The 21,481-nt window shown below is 36.1% G+C and overlaps 1 protein-coding gene across 1 annotated transcript in view; it reads left to right on the forward strand.

Moving 5' to 3' along the window:
- Positions 1–21,481, forward strand: part of LOC306857010 (inositol 1,4,5-trisphosphate-gated calcium channel ITPR1-like) — a 132,872-nt gene that overhangs the window by 11,781 nt on the left and 99,610 nt on the right. Inside the window, exons 4-9 of the mRNA XM_079396627.1 lie at positions 13,498–13,613; positions 15,129–15,215; positions 15,484–15,642; positions 19,002–19,100; positions 19,455–19,538; positions 19,661–19,807. Coding sequence (XP_079252753.1) covers positions 13,498–13,613; positions 15,129–15,215; positions 15,484–15,642; positions 19,002–19,100; positions 19,455–19,538; positions 19,661–19,807 — 692 coding nt within the window. The remainder of the gene's footprint in view (positions 1–13,497; positions 13,614–15,128; positions 15,216–15,483; positions 15,643–19,001; positions 19,101–19,454; positions 19,539–19,660; positions 19,808–21,481) is intronic.

Below are 21,481 nucleotides of genomic sequence, written 5' to 3' on the forward strand. Positions count from 1 at the left end.
TTTACCCCTCTGGGAGCACATCTTGTGTCAGTGTATGATACTGAGTGTGTCAGTCAACTGGTGGTTATTTATATAGATGGTGCTTTTGGTTTAGTCTTGTCATTTGTTTTTGTGTATTCATTAACTATGGCACATAACCAAATGTTTTTGCTGAAGGCTTAGTGTTATTTTGATTTCTAGAAGCAGCTATGTGATTCTCCAAACAGCGGATCAGTCGCTCTGACACTCTGGTTGTTCATGAGGATAAGTGAATGTGGCAGATGGATGGGTCTTTGTCAGCTTGTTTAGTATGGCTGTGTGTGTTGGCGTTTGTTCTGGAGTTTATTGTGTGTATCTTAGCATATCCATGTGTGCCTGTATGTATATTTTTGTCAGCTTCGTTAAACCCAGATGGATGGGAAGCGGAATTGTCCAATACTATGGCTTCAGCGTGACTGATTTTGATGGACAGGCGTTGTGTTTTTATAGTGACTGATGGATAAAGCTGAGAGTCAGACACCTCTAGTTGGCTGGTTGGATAGTTGATTGCCTGTTTCTTCTTATGTTGAATACTCCAGAGATATTACTCTTTAATAAATCCCATTTATGTTATTTTATTTTTTGAGATTTAGGAGGTTTTATTTTATTTTATGAGATTTTGTTCATTAAAATATCCACGTTGATTTTGTCATGTAGATCTTTAAATTTTATTCTCATTTTATTGTAACTTTATTGCCAAATAGTCTTTAGTCGTGCACAAAACGGCACTATGCTATACACTAAAACTAACTATTTGCTAATCAGTGGGTTTCATGATTAACTAGCAAATTCATGATTAACTAGCAAATTCCAAAAAAATTCGATAAAGTAGATAAATCTAGATAAAGTAGTTAGCATCAATTGACCAGTGTAAGCGTATAATGTAAGAATGTAGTATAAGGTTTGTTTAACATTTTTTTGAATATTTGGAATTACTAGATATGACCAAGAAAGTGGATTTTATTTGATTGGACAATTGAAACTGAATAAGTAAAATCATTTGTCAGGATAAAACATATAGCCTATGTTCCCTTTAAGAAAGTTTGTAAAAAACAGCATGTGGCATATGAACAACCCAATTTTGTTTTGGTGCCTATAAACCGCTTACAAGTTAGATACCGGTCAGTACAGACACTGAAACCGATGTTTCCATTCAGTAAGTCTGACTGAATCCCAACAACTTTGGTAGTTTATGGCTAAACTTTCAGTTTTGATTTTAATGTAAATTTATATGACATTTGGATGTAAATTTTGATTATAAAATAGCTTTCAGCCCCTCGTTTCTCATTTTTATAATTTATAGATGTTATTAGGAAATACTCAATACGGCAAACTAGAAGTCACTTTTAACATGATTTCTGGGTTACCACACTGAGTATTTCCTTACCCAGTTTCCTTACACTGTTAGTAAGCTAACCATATATGCTAACCATTAATGCTTCTTAATACACTAACAAAAAGAGGGGCTTCTCGTTTAACTGTACTCCACCCAGCTACTGTTTCAGGCTTTTCTCATCTATCAGCTAGACATCTCTCGTCTGCCCTCTTCTGCTACTTGACACCCTGAGCTTATCCGAAATGACTTCAGTCTGCTGAAATTAAATGACAAAATTCTTCATATGTTTGTTTTTATGAAGATCATTTCATAAGCTGCCAGATGTAAGATTGAAGAACATTTCTAGCCTACAATTCAGCAAATGACTGGCAGAATTTATTAAAGGGTTATTTCACCTAAAAATAAAAACCCTGTCATTTCCGTGATGGAGCCTAGAGAACATAGTTAGAATGTCCCTAAAATTCAAGATATGGGGCAAAAATGCCCCTGTTTGAGGATTTTGTCTCATATTTACATCACATAGTTAAGCAATATCATACGAGTGCAAATGTGATACTGATCTTATACAACAGTTCAATTAAATAAGAAGTTAATAGTGTGTTATTTTAGACACAGTGTTGTCTGTTTTGCTCAATTTTGCCAACGAAAATATAAAGAAAAGCAGAACTGTTCGTCTCCGAGCTACACACAGCCGCATTTAATTTCTTAATCCACATTTTGAATGAATTGGGTGAACAGTAGGCTTGTACAGACCGATCAGTGTATGAAATCAAAAGCACCGCGAGAGTAACTGAAAAGCATTGATGCCATACACCGACCGATCTGATGGTGGTGATCCACTTCAAGTCAAACAAGCCTTATGATTCAATGGACCATTCATAAATGACCATTTACTTCACTCCTGAATGAATCAGCCATTTGAATGAATGAGTAAATGACTCGATGGCTTAATCATTGCCACCACCTACTGGAAGTTTTAGTTTATCATTTCTGTCCTAAAGAAATGGCCAAATATTAAAGATTAAGTGTACTTTTGAATTAAATGGTGCTTGGTCAATATTAAACAGTAATGTGTAAAAATAATCATCAGGCCGTGGGCGCCCCATGCATGTCTTTGTTGTAATGCGTAATCTACATTATTTCTATTGTTTATAATACATTATGTATTTTAACAGTTTTGTTCAATAAAACCATATGATTTCTTGCTTTTGATACTTTATTTGAACTAATTATTATTGCATCATTGCTATTATATATGTATTTTAAGTCATTTTAAAAGCTATTGTTCACTATACATCCATTTTTATTACTACAAAAAAAATATTTCCAAATTCAGCAAGTAGTGTAGTGTTTCCAAATGTCCAAATTCAGTTTTTAAAATGCTAATTAATGTCTAATTAATTGAGTTTTACAGTTTTATCTGTACCAAATTCTGTTTTCCTTTATTTTCTGGAATCCATTTAAATTGTTCCATTAAATTTTAATAATAAAAAGCATCTCCAATTAATTGATTTTATATAAAAAAAAGTATTTATTCAGAAATACCGCACATTTACATTTTTCACCTAAATAAATTCTGGTAAATAATATTTCTGGTAAATACTCCTTTAAAAAGTGTTTTTTGATTATAATTTAATTAGAACATGTGGATATGTTGTCATTCTCACACTATAATACTGAACTTTGATTTCAGTGATTTGGACTATGAGATGGACACTTGCTTCTTGTACTCTGTTGCACTTCACTTTTGCTTTAAAAAAGGATTTCATAGAAATTTGGATTTAATTTGGTTTAATAAAATAATTTTAAGTAAATTAGTTTTTTGGGGGTAATTTTGTGGGAAATTAATCGTTTAGATTAATCGATTAATCGGAAAGTTAGTCGATAGATTAATCAACATAAAAATACTCGTTAGTGGCAGCCCTAATGCAAATGTTTATCAGAACCTCCAGATGTGCTAAAGTCATTCAAAGCAAGGGCCTGTGCACTTCCTACTAATTCTTGACTCTAGCATGGTATAGCTAAAACAAAAATTCCTTCAAACTTTGAACAATGAAAATGAAGTTATTTCTTGATTATTATATCAAGTGTTCATAAATTGTTCTCTAACTTCTAATATATGCACTGTATATACTAAAATAAATAAATAAATATAATCCTAAAAGTCACAATCCAGCACATTAACACTGAACCTTTCAGGACATGAGCCAAGCACGTTTCGGGCTGCAGAGGCAAAACATCCTGCAGTGCCATTGATGGAAATGAGACTTAATTGGATGTATCTAAGTAAATACAAAGTGCCTTGATGAGCTCGTGATATAGCAAGGTCATGTTTGCTCTGATTATGACTACTGCTCTTCTTTCCTGTCAGCTGTGGACGCAGCAGATGGCTGTCACATTATTACTGATACCATATGCAAATGTTAGGAAAAGTACTCATTTAATGACTGGCTTTGAATAACACTAGCTGCACCGAACTCCGTCAGATATGCACATAAAACCTTACCGTAACTATCTGCGGGTGTTACAGTTATGAGCTTGTGGTGAAGCATTGAGTAGAACATTTTTTGTCGAACTAAAAGTGAACTGAAAGTGTAGCTGGTGGCTGAGGGTTCACAAGCACTGTTCACAGGGAAGCACTGTTTCCTTCTTTTCAGTTGAGTGACTGTAGCTCAGTGTAGCGTATGGAGTAGTGTAGTGTTTCCAAACTCTACATCATAGGTTCATGTGAAAAATGTATTAAAAATGATTATTAGAATATTTAGTCATATCATTTTATTAAAAATTGATTTTATATATAAGAATTTTAAGTCCGTATCTTGTGTAGTTACTTAAAAACTGATTTTCCATAAGTTTCAAGGCACTGTGGTTCTTTTTTTTTTTTTTGTTACCGAACGTCTGAATTTCAGGATTTCAGGACGGCTCTTGAAATGGATACAAGGCTGGAACAATAGATGTCTTGTGTTGTGATGATAGAGATACAGTCATGGTCAATGAAAAGCTCACCTGCTCTTCGCTCCAAAAACTCTCTAGTCAAAGGTGGGCAATGTGTAAATGTACTTGAGGTAAATGCCTTTTTAGGGATAAATAATTAAATAACTTTTTAAAATTAGGTGCCATTTTTTTTTTATTCGAAGGACCGGTGTCTCAACACTGCTGCCACACACCACTGAACAGACATATGTTGATGTACTTCCTGTTTGATTGATGAGGCACAGCTGTGTAGGTGGACACACACATCAGGCCTGGGGTCTACGGCTGGTTTTCTCTTACAGCATGAGCTGTGCTTACCAAAAAACAAAGCTAAGAATATAAACAGTGTCAAAAACAATGTTTGTTTACAATGATTATTATTAATATAAATATTTTAAGCATTTTTTTTAGTGTAAATTGTACAAAAATAAAAAGTATTGTACAAAATATTTGTTTATATAGAATTACTTTATTTGTTAAAAAAATGGTATATGTATAAAATAAAAAATAATAATAATATTTAACATCAAAATTACAAAATAACAATTTAATTATTGAATAAAATATTTGTTTATTGTTTATTTTTATATAATTTTATTAATTATTTTGTACTTAAATTGAGATTTTATTGATTTAAAAATCCACATTGTTCTGACCAGGACATATAATAATAACAATAATAATAATATTATTATATTTGTGTGTATATATATATATATATATATATATATATATATATATATATATATATATATATATATATACACACACACACACACACATACATACATACATACATACATATGTTTATATATTTAAAATGTTTATCTATTATTTTTTTGAATGATAACAGCATTATGGCGTTACAAGTACATTGTAAACACTGTTTTTCATTAGATTATGATAGTGCTATTATGAGCAAGGCTACAATGGGGGAAACACTTGAGCTTTTTCTGAAATAATACAAGGATCTTTTTTTCCTCCTTTCTCTCCTGCTTTCTTCTGGTAGCTATAGCAGAACAGTAGTGGCAGGGCTTTGCTCATTGTACTTCTGCTTGCCACCATTAAATCTTTAGATCCCTCATGGTATTAATAGCCTGCTTAAGCTGTTTAAAAGGCCTGGTTTCCAGAGAGCCTTACAGTGTCATTCAAAGGTTTGCCCTTCCTTTCTGATCCTGGGTCACAGCCACAAACATAGTCCCAGGGTCCTGTGGCCCATTTTAGTATACTGTCAAGAAACAGCCATTTAGTTTTTATCCTGTGAATTTTAGCAATGGCCACAATAAACTGATCACTTTGGTATCTCTGAAAGTTTGGCTAATAAATTCTTGTTTGATGCTGTTGCTCAGTTAAAATGGATGGTATTAAAATGGTCAATAGACTATTTTCTACAAAAGCAGATATTTTTTCTACAAAATCAAAATGTCTTAAGCTGAAGGTTAGCTACAGTATGTTAACTTGTTTGCCTCGAGGTGTCTTTTGTAAATGGATCCGCTTACACTGTTCGTATCTGACAGGGCATTGTATCTCAGACCGGTTTAGCCTACTACAGGAAAAAAAAAAGGTTTGTGAGAGTGAACATGAACAGCTGTTTCTAGTTTTCTAGTTGTTTGCTCTGGAACAGACATGAGATGCCTGTTGAATTGCTTTTAACTATTGTAGCATAATGAGTAGTGCTTTGACAGCTCACGGCACAGTTTTGCTATATTTTGCTATATTTTGTGTGAATGGGCCTTCAGGATACACAGATAATTATAATGATAACTATAAAAGTCATAACTATGTTAGCATCCACATGCACATACTATATTATAAGTGTGCACTGCTGTTAATGTTGTCTGCCACTTTAAATGCTCAAGTCAGATGCATTCTGATTGGCTGTCAAAGTTTTTATCTTTTATATCTTTATCTTTATACCACTGATGTCACATGGACTGTTTTACCGATGTCCTTAGATTTCTGCGCCTTGAAAGTGTTAGTTTCGTTGCTACTGGGTTTGGAACGACATGAGGGTAAATAATTAATGACAGAATTAAAATTTTTTGGGTAAGCTATTCCTTTAACCCTAAACGTATTAAATAATTATCAGTTTAAATTAGGGATGTCACGAGAACCGATACTACGGTATTCAAGTCAGTATAAACATTTTAAAATCCTGAAAGCACACAGATCTGAAAGCATGAGCGCTGCGCATGATCACGCACACACATAACTGTACAGCTTGTTATTCACATTATTGGCTAATATTACTTGTTTAAATAATTGTTGTTTGTTAATGGATTGAAAAAATATTTTCGGCCTGTCAGCATGTCAGTGAATTCAAACTAATCCTTGCATTCAGAATATAGGTGTGTGTTATTTGAAGGCCAAGTGCCACTAATGTTGGGTTTTTTAATATTAAATAAAGGAGTTAATGTTTAAAGAGGTGGTTGATTGCGATTTCACTTTTTTAACATTAGTTAGTGTGTGATGTTGCTGTTAGATCATAAACGATATCTGCAAAGATACGACGCTGAAAGTTCAATGCAAACGGAGATATCTTTTAAAATTCTGGCAGTTTAAAGGGGACCTATTATGCCCCTTTTTACAAGATGTAAAATAAGTATCTGATGTCCCCAGAGCATATATGTGAAATTGTAGCTCAAAACACCCCACAGATAATTTTTTATAGCTTGTTAAAATTTCCACTTTTAGGGTATGAGCCAAAACGCTCTGATTTTGAGTATGTTGCTTTAATGCAAATGAGCTGGTGCTCCCGGAGAAGAGGGCGGAGCTTCAAGAGCTCAAGCTCCGCATTAGCAGTGCTAGCCTTTACAAATAAACATTCCACTGTTAATTAGGGCTGGGTATCAGTTCGATACTTTTTAGGCACCGACCGAATTGCCTCGATACCACCGAGTATCGAAAAACGTCTTGTCGTTCGGTACCAAATTTCGATACCTAAGGGGTTAATCTTATCACCGTCAGTGAGCCAATAATCCTGCAGCACTAGGTGTGTTTGACTAGAAGCGGCGCGGCGCTGATAGATCAGTGTTTGACATCCGCGAGAGCGTTTCGAAAGCGCATGGAGCAGTCTGCTCTCTATATCGCGCGGTTTGTTTGTTATACACAGACTGAAGCTCGCGTGACGCTCGCGGTGATTTCAGCTTCTGCCGCCTAACTAAATGAGGACATAAACACATGAACAACATCTCCAGAACTGCTGTGAGAGTCAATTAATGAGCATTTTACCGCTTGATTCGAGTAAAACTAACGTCATATCATATACACACAGAACTGTAAAGGTATTCCCGGAAACCCGTCAAAATAAAAGTTCGGTTTCACTTGGAAGACACTGCGGCAGAAATATTATTGTTCAGCGGACAGTACATACTGCTACTACTAGGCTACTATTAAAATTAAAACTTTATTATTATTATTTTTTTTAGAAATTATCACACAACAGTTATTCCATATTTATATTTTAATAGTAAACCCCCTTTGTTTGCCAAAATAAATAAACTTTGATTTTCAATAATTTAAAGAAATTAAATTAATGTTTTATGTCTTCATTTGAAAACCAGATACAGAACACAGAATTTCTGAGGAAAAATAAAACCTTTAATTTGGCTATTTTAAGAATAAATTTAAATAAACTAAGTTGTTTTTATGCATTCAAATAATTAGACATACTACACCAGAATTTAATAACAATAAAACATATGGTGAAAGAAAATAAAACACCCACTTATGAAAGTGGATGAAGATTTTAAATTTCTTGAAGTCTTTAACAACCTAGAAGTGGTGATGTGTTTTAAAATGAACACGCACTAATGTAAATGTAGCCTAACAGATGTGTAAACTGAAAACAATTTGAACTTTATTAAAATTATTTATTTATTGTGTTGGATATATTAGAAAGGCAATTTGGAAAATAAACGCGTGATACTTACTTTGTCTGGTGCTGACGTTCGCGCACGAAGCGTTGGTATTGATTCTTAAACATTTAGGGGACTATTTCCTTTGAAAATGAAATTTAACCATAGTGTCCTCAGCTCAGATGGGGAGAGATTATGAAGACTCCTATGTTCATTAGTGCATCCCAAAGACAACACTTGTAAAGCCTCTTTGGCGCTGATATTGTATATATCTCCAGTAATTGCAGACGCATCTTCTCACTCAGGGTTGTATTTATGCTAATAGGGCAGAGAGCGTCACAAATGGGCGGGACTTTTTCCCCTCGGTGACGTGAACAGAGGGAGAATCTGAAACCGCTGGTTTGGAGAGACATGATTTATGATTTCATGATTTATTGGTTTTATTAAAAAGTGAGTGAGTGGATTTTTAACATTATAGGCTGGTTGTTTTCACACACTGCAGCCACACAACTGTGTTCAAACATCTTATAAAAGTGATTTTTGCATAATAGGTCCCCTTTAATGCCTACAAAAACGACTGGTAAGTGACTACAACAAACTACTTCCCGGGTCCGATACGTCACTGACCCAGATAAACCCCGCCCCCGGGAACACGCAACGAAGGGGGCGAGGCCATGCTGCGCTGCTCTAGAGAAGAGGAAGAGAAAACTAGGGGTGGACGTAAAAATCTATTCATGTATGAATCGCAATTCTGTCTTCTAATGATTCTAATGGATTCACAAGTTTCAAAATCATGTTTTAAAGCAGCGGTTCTTAATACTGTTCCTTGTGTCGCCCTGCTCTGCACATGCTCTGCATCTCTCTCTCTCTCTCTCTCTCTCTCTCTCTCTCTCTCTCTCTCTCTCTCATATTCAGATCATCAGCTCAGCTCCAACAAACTGTTCCAATTATACACTTATTTTCACATAGCTATGAGAAGCATTATACATGGAAGCACGTGCGGTTGCTGTGCTGTATTAAAGCTTTAATCAGGATAAAACCATACATTAAAAGCTAACAGAAGCAGAAGCACTTATTAATAACAGCGCATCTAAAAGTATGAACCAATAACAAACAAAAACCATACCATTAAAAGCCGTGCTTGCACATGTTCTGCACGATCCTTTTCACTAATATCCTCTGCGTCTCATTCGGGCTCAAATTGCTAAGCAATATAGACGACACCATTGTTTTCAATACAACCGGAGCACATGCTGCTGAGGTGAGGGGCGGGACGTTCAGACACGCAGTAGAGGCGGTTTAGCCTATCACAACACACTGGGCCGGCTAACCAATCTGAGCCCATCACATATTTCTGAGGGAGGGGCTTCATAAAACCAGGAAATAATCGGGGCGTTTATCAGTGAAGGATCAGAGAGGTGTGGAATTAAGTTAAATTATGTACAATTATGTTTTAAAAAAACTAAGAATGAACACGTTTGACTGCACCCCATAAACACAATCAAGCCTAGAAAAAGTCAGTCAACCACCCCTTTAAGTAATATTGTTATCGACTTGGTATGATACATATATCATATATCATACATAATGATACATATATGCATATAAATATATATACACCCACATGTAGTAAAGATATTCTCTTATGCAGTCCATCGATTACAAAGATGACGTCACTTCTAGAATGCGTTGTTGGAATGTTGAGACAGCTGCTGCTGTCGGCGGTGCCATTGAAGGTGGCTGTAAAGCCCAATCCAGGAGCCACATGTCCTGCCACAGTCGGGATATGTGAGTGCTGAGTCTGGGGATGGATGTGGTTGTGGCTGTGTGCGTTGGTGTCTGCGCTGATGTAGCACAGTTCTTTGTTGGGCGCGCTGTAATTCGATCTGTTGGACCCCCAGATCGCATGCAGAACTCCATGCCTGCTGGTTGGCGGCTGTTGTTTCCAGGTGTTGATGCCGCAGCTTTTCAGGATCCCCTTAAGATGGTCCTTATAGCGACGCTTCTGACCCCCAGGTCTCCTGTTAGCTGCATATATCTGCCCATAGAGAACCTGCCGGGGTAGGCGGTGGGAGGGTATGCGGATAACATGTCCAAGCCATCGCAGTTGCAAGGGTTGTCTCAATGCTGCTGGAGTTGGTGTGCTGTAGGATGTCCGTGTGGGGGATTTTGTCTTTCCATGTGACCCCTAGTATGCGCTGGAGGCATCTGATGTGAAAGCCCTCGAGACACCGAATATGCCTGCGGTAGGGAGTCCAAGCTTCTGCACCAAACAGCAGAGTGGAAATGCAGACTGCCTGGTAGACGGCCGCTTTGGTGAAGGTACGGAGATCTTTATTAACAAAGACTCGAGATCGAAGTCTACCGAAGGCAGAGGAGGCGAGATTTATGCGTGCCTGGATCTCGTTGTCTATGAGGCAGGTGGGAGTTAGGATGCTTGCAAGGTAGCAGAAGTGCTGAACAACCTTTACTGGTGTGCCATGGATGTAGAATTCAGGGGGTGTGGGGGTGGGGATCGTGGTCTGTGCAATGATCTCTGTCTTTTGGATGTTAACTTGTAGGCCACAAGCTTGGTAGACTGTGCATACAACATCCAGTGTGTGCTGCATTGCAGTAGGGCTGAGGGCTAGGAGGGCACAGTCATCAGCGCATTGCAGTTCATGAATTGTGATGGTGGTAAAGATATACACCTCCATAAATATACACCGCTCATATTGTGTACCTATACAAAAACACATAGAGAATCATTAAAAAAATTCTTATCAATGCCAATAAATACTCAGTTATGGAAAAATAAAATACTGTGTTTTATTAAATTAATCACACCACTTGGTTAAATTCAGTTATCATTGGTCACCTTCCAAATATTCAAAGATGGACTTCCAAATCTGTACGAATCTCTTTGGTTTACCCACAATCTCGTATCTAATCTTTTCCATATGTAACACATTACTGAACTCTTTAAGCCACGTCTCAAATTTAGGTGTAAACTCTTTGTTCCATATCAACAAAATGGTCTTTTTTGCTATGGTTGTCCCATATTGAACTTTCTGGATTGATTAAAACTATAGAGTTTTCTTTTAAAATTGTGTATTTCTTTGAGTTTGTGTCTATAACTGTTTGACAGCCTGTAGTGTTTGTGTTGGTGTGGTGTGACTGTCTCTCTGTGGTTTAGCATGCTAACTGCCTCTCATCTCTGAGGTTGACCCAGTATTGCCCCTCGGCACCATCAACCTACATTTCTCTTCCATCATTCCTTCCAGTCCTCTTCTCATCGCCATCCTCTGTCCCACTTTCCCCTCACATGCTCCTCTCTCTTCCACCTCCCATCCTTCACTAGGGGTGTTTCTCCCCCTCCACCCCTAGTTCCCTGGCTGCTAATCCCTGAGCGCTAGCGTTAGTGTTGGCCGCATTTCTCAGTGCGCTCTGCGAACGTAGTGCTATTTTTACCCGTCACACTTAATCATGTCCTCTTGCGTGTCTTCCCTCCCTTCCTGTTACTCTTTCCTTCCTTCTACTCACTGTACCTGGCCCTCAGTGCAGTCCTGTCCTATCATGATAAGATAAGAGTGTAACTGGTTCTCAAGGAGAATAACCTGCTGGTTAACATCATGATATCTGATCCTCAAAGTTTATATGTGTGATGAAGTGCTTTCCCAAAGCAAGGGATGTTTGTAATTCACTTCACCTGTCAATTTTTTAAATAAATATTAAATACAGATATATATTATAATTTAATTTGTAATAGTAATTATTGCTATTATAATTTTAAATGTATTGTGGCATTGCAAGTGCATTAAACACTGTATTGTATAAAATTGTGAGAACATTCATAGCTTGCTGGCTTAGCCTTGCTGTAGCTTACAAAAATATACCACGGTAACCATACGTTCTGCCAGAATACCATAGTTACAACAGCTTTTGTTACTACTGTGATGTGAGTAATGAGAGAAAGTGAGTTCTGGGTGGTTTCTAGTTTTTTTTTTTATGGTTTTGGCTTGATGCTTCTTGCCTGAAAATACTGAAAGAGCCCTTTTTATCACCCTAAAGTAATATAATGATTTGAGGGATCATTCATGACTGTAGCACAAACAGTGGCATGTTTAGTGAAATTACTAAAAATTCTGATTCAGTTTAAAGGGCACCTATTATGCAAAATCCACTTTTACACTTTTACGTTGACACTGTGTGAACACAACCACCCTACAATGATAAAAATCCATCCAATCCTGATTTTTTTAATCCCCTTTAAACCAAGTCAGCTCTTTTTTAGACACACCCCCCAAAAAAAAACATTTTCCAGCTGTTATAATGAATTATCTGTTATATGTATTTTGGGCTGAAACTTCAGACACATTGTAAGGACACCCAAGACCAATATTACATCTTGTAAAAAGGGGCATCATTTTATGTTTATGAATAAAAATGGTTATACAATTCTTACCATTTAGTTAATTTAACATGGGACACAAATTAGATTTATCTTACCATTTTAACATTTTATTTTTTTCATTAAATATTTTAAATTCTGAACAGCTTAAAATGATGAATTCTTTGCTTGGGTATTGGCAATTGGCTGAAATATATAGATTTATTTTATAATTATTATTTTAATTTTATCAACTGTGTTTCACTGGACAGATTCAAATGGCTCATTTCTAGAGTTATCCTGGCAAAGTGACCCGAAATGAGTCAAACTTGAATCCTCTTGTGTTCTTCTTTGGAGACTAAATGAATTGTTCTAGTCAGTTGTGCTTGCAGTCACAGATGCCCTCATGATTTCATAAAATAATAAAGGGTACAATTAAATGGGTCACAATGTCTCTGAGATTAACCTGCTTGTATCTTTTCTAAAAATGGCTAAATATGCCTTGGTGATTCAGTACTGATGGATGTGTGGCCGTTTTTGTTTGGTGTTAGTCCAGTGATTCCCAACAAAGGTACTGAAGCAGTTTCTGGGGAAAGATTTTTTATTTTCTGATAAACATCTCAAAGAGGATTAATAATATATTAAAAGGACAATTTTTCATCAGTTAATTTTATGGAAAGAATACAAACAAATATATTTTAAAATAATATTAATGATAATGCTCAATGCTTTATAGTAATACAGTAAAAAGAGCACATTTCTGGTTTGGTGTTGATAAAGTGATACTTGAGCCTTGCTGATGGGACTGTGGGTGTACATACTTAAAATTGAAGAAGAAAAACAACAACTCTAATTCATGTATGCACAGTGTAAAGGCTCCTACAGGCAGGTGAACATATTTGTTTGAACTTCTCTTAAGGTGTTTTTTGTGTTTTTTCTTTCAGACTGTCTGTTCAAGTTGTGTCCAATGAACAGGTACTCAGCCCAGAAACAGTTCTGGAAAGCAGCAAAACCTGGTGGAAACAGCACCACAGACACTGTACTACTCAACAAATTACATGTGAGTTCAATACGTAACATTTCAGGCTTATGCCTTCTCTATGGAAGCTTGTTTCTACAATCTGATAAAAAATAAAATAATAATTAGCGACTTTTTGTCATGCAATATTGACTTTTTTTTCTACCAATTCTGAATTTGTATCTCATAATTACTTGTTTTCCTTGAATTCTGTGAATCTCAGAATTGTGAGATATAAATTCACAGTTATTAATTCTGTGGTGGACAAAAAGCAGAATTGTGAGAAGTAAAGTTGTAATTCTTTGTAATTGTAATATGTAATCTTGCAGTTGTGAGTATGACTTGCAATCTGTCAAACCTATCAGTAAGCCCCTCCCCTTGAACGCAGGCTAGCCAATGGCAGTCGAGTATCAGTTGCACGGGGAGCGGAACTCGGACATCTTTAGGTCTCAGCGCCATAGAGAAACATTAGAAGATCTGAAGCTCACATCCATTTTATGGGGTTTATGCTTCAAAAATGGAAAAACGAAGTGCCTGGGGTACTTGTAACACTGAATCCGCGTATCCTGAGAGGATACGCAATATAATTTATTTTATTCTATTTACTAAACCCAAACAAAACAGAGCAAAATGTCCCTAAGCATTCACCCCCAATCCCAATGAAGTGTTGATCCAGGATTTTTTCATCTGCAATCATTACGAATGTAATGTGAGACTTCTCCCGCTTGCATTGTGATCTGTAAACCCTCGCTTCCAAATTGACAGCTACAATATTTATTTTTAAATCTTTTATATATCCCTCCATGGCATATTTAAGTACCACTTGAATGGTGGTCCTTCTGTGTCCAAAATTTATCAAAAAGATATAGGGACAAGGTTTTCACACTGACAGCTGTCATTGTAAGACAGTTAGCAACTCTTTTTGTTTGCCGACAGTAACTAAGGGGGGTGGGGCTTACCAATAGATCAATTGTGAGATATAAACTTTTGACTACGAGGAAAAACATTGGAATTGTGAAAATTACATTCTATTTTTTTATACCCTGGTGGAAGTCGTGGCCTAATGGTTAGAGAGTCGGACTCGTAATCGAAAGGTTGCGGGTTCGAGTCCCCGGCCGGCAGGGATTGTAGGTGGGGGGAGTGAATGTACAGCGCTCTCTCCACCCTCAATACCACGACTGAGGTGCCCTTGAGCAAGGCACCGAACCCCCAATTGCTCCCCGGGCGCCGCAGCATGGCTGCCCACTGCTCCGGGTGTGTGTTCACGGTGTGTGTGTGTGTGTGTGTGTGTGTGCACTTGGATGGGTTAAACGCAGAGCACCAATTTCGAGTATGGGTCACCATACTTGACAATACGTCACGACTTAAGTTTCCATACCTCTTTTTATGCAGCATGGAATAGAATGTTTAATTAAATTTTGACATTCAAGCTCATTTTATATATATATAATCAAATAATTGTTCGTTTAAATCTTGTCTAGACTTTTCTTTTATTTAAATGATCTATATACAGTATTTGTAAGCATTTTAATCTGCATTTTCACCTCTGTTTTTCAGCATGCTGCTGATCTAGAGAAGAAACAGAATGAATCAGAAAACCGGAAACTGCTGGGAACGGTGATACAGTACGGAAATGTTATTCAGGTAGGTCAGCCAGCAGGCAGATGGGAGGCAGAGGGATCTCACTGTTCCACTGAGGTCTTGGCTGGACAGAAATCCATTGTTCAGTGTCATTTTAGTTTCTGTGTCATTGAGCTTGCATTTATAATTGTTCTACATAATTTATTATAATATTAGACTGTGCCATGTGACCTTGAGTATCTTCATGCGGTTTTAACAGGTATACCAGCTTTGCTATATATTGTTCTTTGCTTTATTAAAATCAGACGTTTTTGTTTTTTCCATTTCACAGCTGTTGCATCTAAAAAGCAATAAGTACCTTACTGTGAATAAACGGCTGCCTGCTTTGCTGGAGAAGAACGCCATGCGTGTGACGCTGGACTCTGCTGGAAATGAAGGCTCCTGGTTTTACATCCAGCCCTTTTACAAACTCCGCTCCATAGGAGACAGTGTGAGTTAAAACATACACCATTTAAACAGATTTGTTTTGAAATTGTACTCTCCTTCCAACCGTAGTGCCATATTTACCATTATAGTGTGATGACAATTCTAGTAGGCTCTAGTTTGCATTGGCTTTATTAATGTTTTCTTAATTATATTTTAACTACTCATATGTGACCCTGGACCACAAAACCAGTCATAAGGGTCAATTGTTTGAAATTGAGAGTTATACGTGATCTGAGAGCTGAATAAATAAGCTTTCCATTGATGTATGGTTTGTTAGGATTGGACAATATTTGGCCGAGATACAACTATTTGAAAATCTTCTTTAAAGTTGTCCAAATGAAGTTCTTAGCAATGCATATTACTAATCAAAAATGAAGTTTTGATATATTTACGGAAGGAAATTTACAAAATATCTTCTCTGGAACATGATCTTTACTTAATATCCTAATGATTTTTGGCATAAAAGAAAAATTGAATAATTTTGACCCATACAGTGTATTTTTGGCTATTGCTACAAATATACCCCAGCGACTTAGGAGTGGTTTTGTGCTCCAGCGTCACAAATCTTAACATCCTTGTACAATATGTAGATAAAAAGTTTAGGGTTGGTAAATATTTTAAACTGCTTTGTAAAAGTCTCTTTCAGCCTAACAAGGCTGCATTTATTTTTGAAAAACAAAAAAATAGGGTAATATTATTACAATTTAAATGAACGGTTTTCTATTTTAATATATTTTAAAATGTAATTTATTCCCCTGATACAAAGCATCATTACTCCAGTCTTCAGTGTCACATGATCCCTCAGAAATCATTCTAATATGCCGATTTGATGCTCATGAAACATTTCTTCTTCTTATCATCAATGTTGAAAAGAATTGTGATGCTAAATTTTTTGTGGAAATTGTAATACCTTTTTCTTGCACAGCTTTTATGTTGAGTTTATAGTGTATATATAAGAAGTATGTAGTGTATATTATATTGTGATAGTTGCTGGTCAAAGGCCGTTTCTGCAGAGGCAAGCAGCAATGAGAAGTGTTGTCTTGCAAATTGGGCCAAATTAAATAAGTTTATTACCCTACGTTTGTTTTCAAGCAGACTCGAGTGCAATTCCTTGGTGTAAGGCTGAATTTGGAGCTAAGTAAATCGAACTTGGATGTCAGATGTGCTCTGGGGGCTCTAAATGCTTACAGCTTTTTAACATCTGGAAAAGATGCAATCTTAACAGAACCAGACATAAAACAGTCTCCTTGTGCTCCATTAGATGTTGTTGTATGGGGTGTCATCCGCTGCTGATCTCTGGGGTAAAGAGTGTTTTTACATAAGCTTCCACTGACCGTTACATGATGTCAGAGCTCACAGCATTGAATTCCCCTGCTAATGCCACATGGCCTCTGTGGGAGAGCATCGCGGTCACTGAGCCTTCCTCACGGAAAGCCACAGCAATACTTTGAAACAGAACCAGTGGCGTAGCAAGTCAGCCCAGGTACCATATGAAAAAATGATGAAAAAGTGATGCAAGACACTATGATCTAAAAGCGCAACTTTTGGTAATAAAAGTTTCATTTATTTGTTTAATATAAGATTGTCTTTATTGTTGATGTTTTCATAAAGAAAAAAAAAATAACTGCAACAATGAATCACAATGCATTTGTTTTAAAAGAGAGAAAAGACCTTATACAACGCAAGTAGGCTATATCTGTCTTATTCAGTACTTGCCATTGTACTATTTTATGGCTGATGTGTTTTAATTAATAGGCTAATAATGAACCCCAAACCACGATCGTTTTAAATAAAGGGGAAATCCAAAGACCGTTTATTTATTTGTTACAATGCGGGTAAAACATATTTCCCTTATTCATATTGTTAATAAAAGTTCAAAGTTTAATATAGGCCTAAGTGAATTTGTGATTGTACTGTTTTATTGTAGGCTATAGCCTTTTTAGTAATAATAATAATAATAATAATTAATAATAATGAGCCAAACTAAGCATTCTTTTGAAGCAAACGATTTTATATTTATCACACATTTATCTTAAATTTTTTAATTTATGTTGTGAAATAAATGTCTAAAAAAAAAAATACACCTTAAATTTAACAAACATAAAATGTTCCAATCATGATTCTAAATGAACTTAATCAAGAAACTAAACTAAATATAACCACTTTGCCATTAAGAACCAAAACTTAAGTTTTTTTCAATGGCTGCAACAGCAGCTGTGTGAAGGGGAAGAGAGAGAAAAAAGACACGGGCTCGGGTCGGACTCAGGCGGAGAATTCTGATAAGCTGTCAGACAAGGGCTGGGCCCGTGCAGGGCTCTATATTCATTCCTTTGTTTCAATTAAAAGTTCCCCCTCGGCTCGGCGGGCCCCCAATCTGCCCGGGCCCATATGCACCTGCATACCTTGCATGCCCAGACGCTACGCCACTGAACAGAACTGAACCTGGTCTTGTGGGATATAAATAACTGCAAAACTAAAGCATTACAAGAGATCAACTTAAATTTGATTTCCTTTAGCTATACAATTCAAAAACAGTTAGTGAAATGTTCTAAATGGGCAGATCTGAATATATTAGGAATTCTCCTTTGAACTTAGTAGATTGCAGTATAGAATATAAATATCTGTTGTATTTGTACTTTTGTATTTTGTACTTTGCATGGCATTTAGTTATAAAGTTATACATTTGGAGTTTCAATATCTTCTAGGTTAGGGTGGTAGAAAAACGTGCATTTAGTTGTGACAAAGTTAAAAAATAAACGTTTTTAATATTAATATGTTAGTTATTAAATGTATTAAATTATATGTATTCATAAACGACCATAAAAATAAATAATAAATAACTGTAATCAAGTATTAATAGATAATAACAGTAATAATAATAATAATAATAATAATAAATGATTAATGAATAATAATAATACATAGTATCTTATCCTTGTTTTTATACATTATATCTTATACATGTTTTTATTATATTTTCTAATTGCGTTGAATGTTCTGTCTGACTTTTTTTTTTTTTAATTTAAATTTTTTTTTTTTTACATTTTTTGTTAATTGCAAAAAAGAGGGTTGCATCATATTGTCTATGCTTGTGTGTGACTTATATATTATATTAAATAAATCATTTGAATTGCATTCAAATCTATTCTATTTATTTACTTGTTTGATTGCTTATCTATTTGTTTTCCTGGTTATACTTCTGATAAATTTGTACCCTAGAAGTAAAAGTTGTTGACATGACAGTCACTTTCATGCAAGTCACATAAAAATGATGATGCCTGCCATTCTTGGTTTTGCTTTTGGACCAACCATGAACAATTTCTTCACAAAATATCTTTTAATTGAGCTTTTTTTCTCTTTTAGGTTGTGATTGGAGATAAAGTGGTTCTGAATCCCGTAAACGCAGGACAGCCTCTACATGCCAGCACCCATCAGCTGGTGGACAATCCTGGCTGCAACGAGGTAAATCTGCTTTTTCTTTCAGTTTTATCCTTTTGTGTTGATGTGCATTACACCATGTACTTTGCATGTATGTAAATAACACTATTAATGCAGTTCTGCTCTCAATGGAAACATAATGTCTGTAAATGAGCTTTTGCTGCATAAAACTGGAATTACTGTCCACTCAATTAGAACCCAGTGGTAGTGTGAAGGCAATTATGCTCTGATAACACTAATTTAAGAGCCACTTTCTCTGCCAGAATATCTCTGGATTGTGAATCATTGTTTTAAGTAAGTGCTAATGCTAAAAAAAACCCAACATAGTTTATCTTATGACGCCCCCTCCTCCCCTTTTTTTTTCTCCGTTCTCCTCAGGTGAACTCAGTGAACTGCAACACTAGCTGGAAGATTGTTTTATTTATGAAATGGAGTGACAACAAGGAAATCATTCTTAAAGGGGTAGGTGCTTCACACATACATGTGAAATATGGTTTGAGTTCCTGGAGTAGTTGTTGTTGATGGTTCTAGGCTTCTAGTTTTCAGAATGTGATGTTGCTAATTCCTTCTTTCTGGTTGCTAAGGGTGATGTGGTTCGGCTGTTTCATGCAGAGCAGGAGAAATTTCTCACTTGTGATGAACACAGGAAGAAGCAATATGTGTTCCTGCGAACCACCGGCCGCCAGTCGGCCACCTCTGCCACCAGCAGCAAAGCACTGTGGGAAGTGGAGGTGAGTTGCAATCCATTTGGCGTTCGTTCTTAAAGGGGTCCTATTATGCTCTTTTACAAAATATTGATTTTGTTTTGGGGGTGTACTAGAACATGCTCTCATGCTTGGTGGTTCGAAAATCGATTACTTCTGGGTTTGATGAAGGCCCGCCTTCCAAAAAACGAAACGTGTTGTGATTGGTTAGCTGTCCCAGTGCGATGTGATTGGCGAACAACTTAGACGGTGTTTCAGTACTGCCCCGCCCCTTGCCAAAGCAGCAATTCAGACCTCGAGAATATTGAACAAGAGGATCGCACAGAACCTTTGCACGCTCAGATATTGCGAGACATATTAAAGTGGTAACGTTATTGTTGTTGTTTTTTGGTTAAATCACGTTTTAGATATGATGTCAACAACGGCTTATAAATAACTGCATTTACTATGTACAGATAAGTGCAACGGTAATATGTATTATGTTTATTGTTCTTTAATTCTAACATTATAACATGAATTGCAGTGAAACTGTTATACAGTTGAATTTATTTATACCATAGTGCCAGCGGCAGGCGCTGTTAGAGCGGGAGAGCTCGAGGTTTCCCGGTAACGCTGTACACAAAGCAGAGCTCCGCTCACAAACGCTGCTTTATCTGACATTACATGCAATATGAAATGAAAATGACATCCAAAAATTTTCTGAAAACCATCAGAAATACAATGATATAAAAACACCCGCACCGGGTTTTGATTTTGAAACGTGCAAACTTTGTAGTCCAAACGAGCCGTTCGTTGTAGTTCTTGAAAATAGATTTTTTTTTAAACGAAATATGTCTCTTTGGAGTGGACTTTGAGATGTGAAACTTTGTAGAACTTTTTATGCCCAAACATGCTGTCTGTGTCTTTAATGTTCGTCAACAACACAATACAAAGAAAAATATCACTCACGCTCCTAAGTGAAGAACTTTAGTAGTATCGAGTTAACTGGGAATTTTGCACATCAACTTCTGCTTCCAACTCGGAAAAAAAGCATCAGCCAAGACACAGGGAACAACTCCAGAATCACTTTTCAACTGTTGTATTTGGCTCAAGTAGGTAAGTAGATTCACCTAGGTTGATAAACTTAAATGAAAAAATAAAAATAAACAAATAAATGGATACATCATTATTTCTAATTAAATGTGAACACAATACAATTTGCATAAACTTTACACATACTATTGTTTCAATTTTACAACTTTCCTTACTTTCTCTTCTTATTCAAGCATAACATCATAATGCTTCACAACCAAACACGTGATATATGCAGTTTTGTCACGTTTCTTATGAATAAACGAAAATTTTACATCATACACTTAAATAATATTTATAGCATAACACAAATTACTGTTCTCCTTCGTATTGTGCATTGTAATAATGGAATAACACAGATTCATGTGATAATCAGAACTTCATATAATTAAAGAGCGATATTATCATACCATCAGTGTCCCTGAGATGACCGACAACTGATGCGATTCCCATTTAATTTCTAACTCACTGCAGTCTTTTCATTTTTTTTTGCCACACGTCATCTTCATTTAGAAAGTGCTCGTTGAATCCGCGTCATTAACTCACTAAACCGATAGCATCTCCGACTTCTCTGCACTCTCACTCTGCGTGCATGCACTTGCCATGTGAGTTTTCACTTTCTTCCGTATT

Source organism: Barbus barbus (assembly GCF_936440315.1).
Source record: "Barbus barbus genome assembly, chromosome: 37".
NCBI lineage: Eukaryota > Metazoa > Chordata > Actinopteri > Cypriniformes > Cyprinidae > Barbus > Barbus barbus.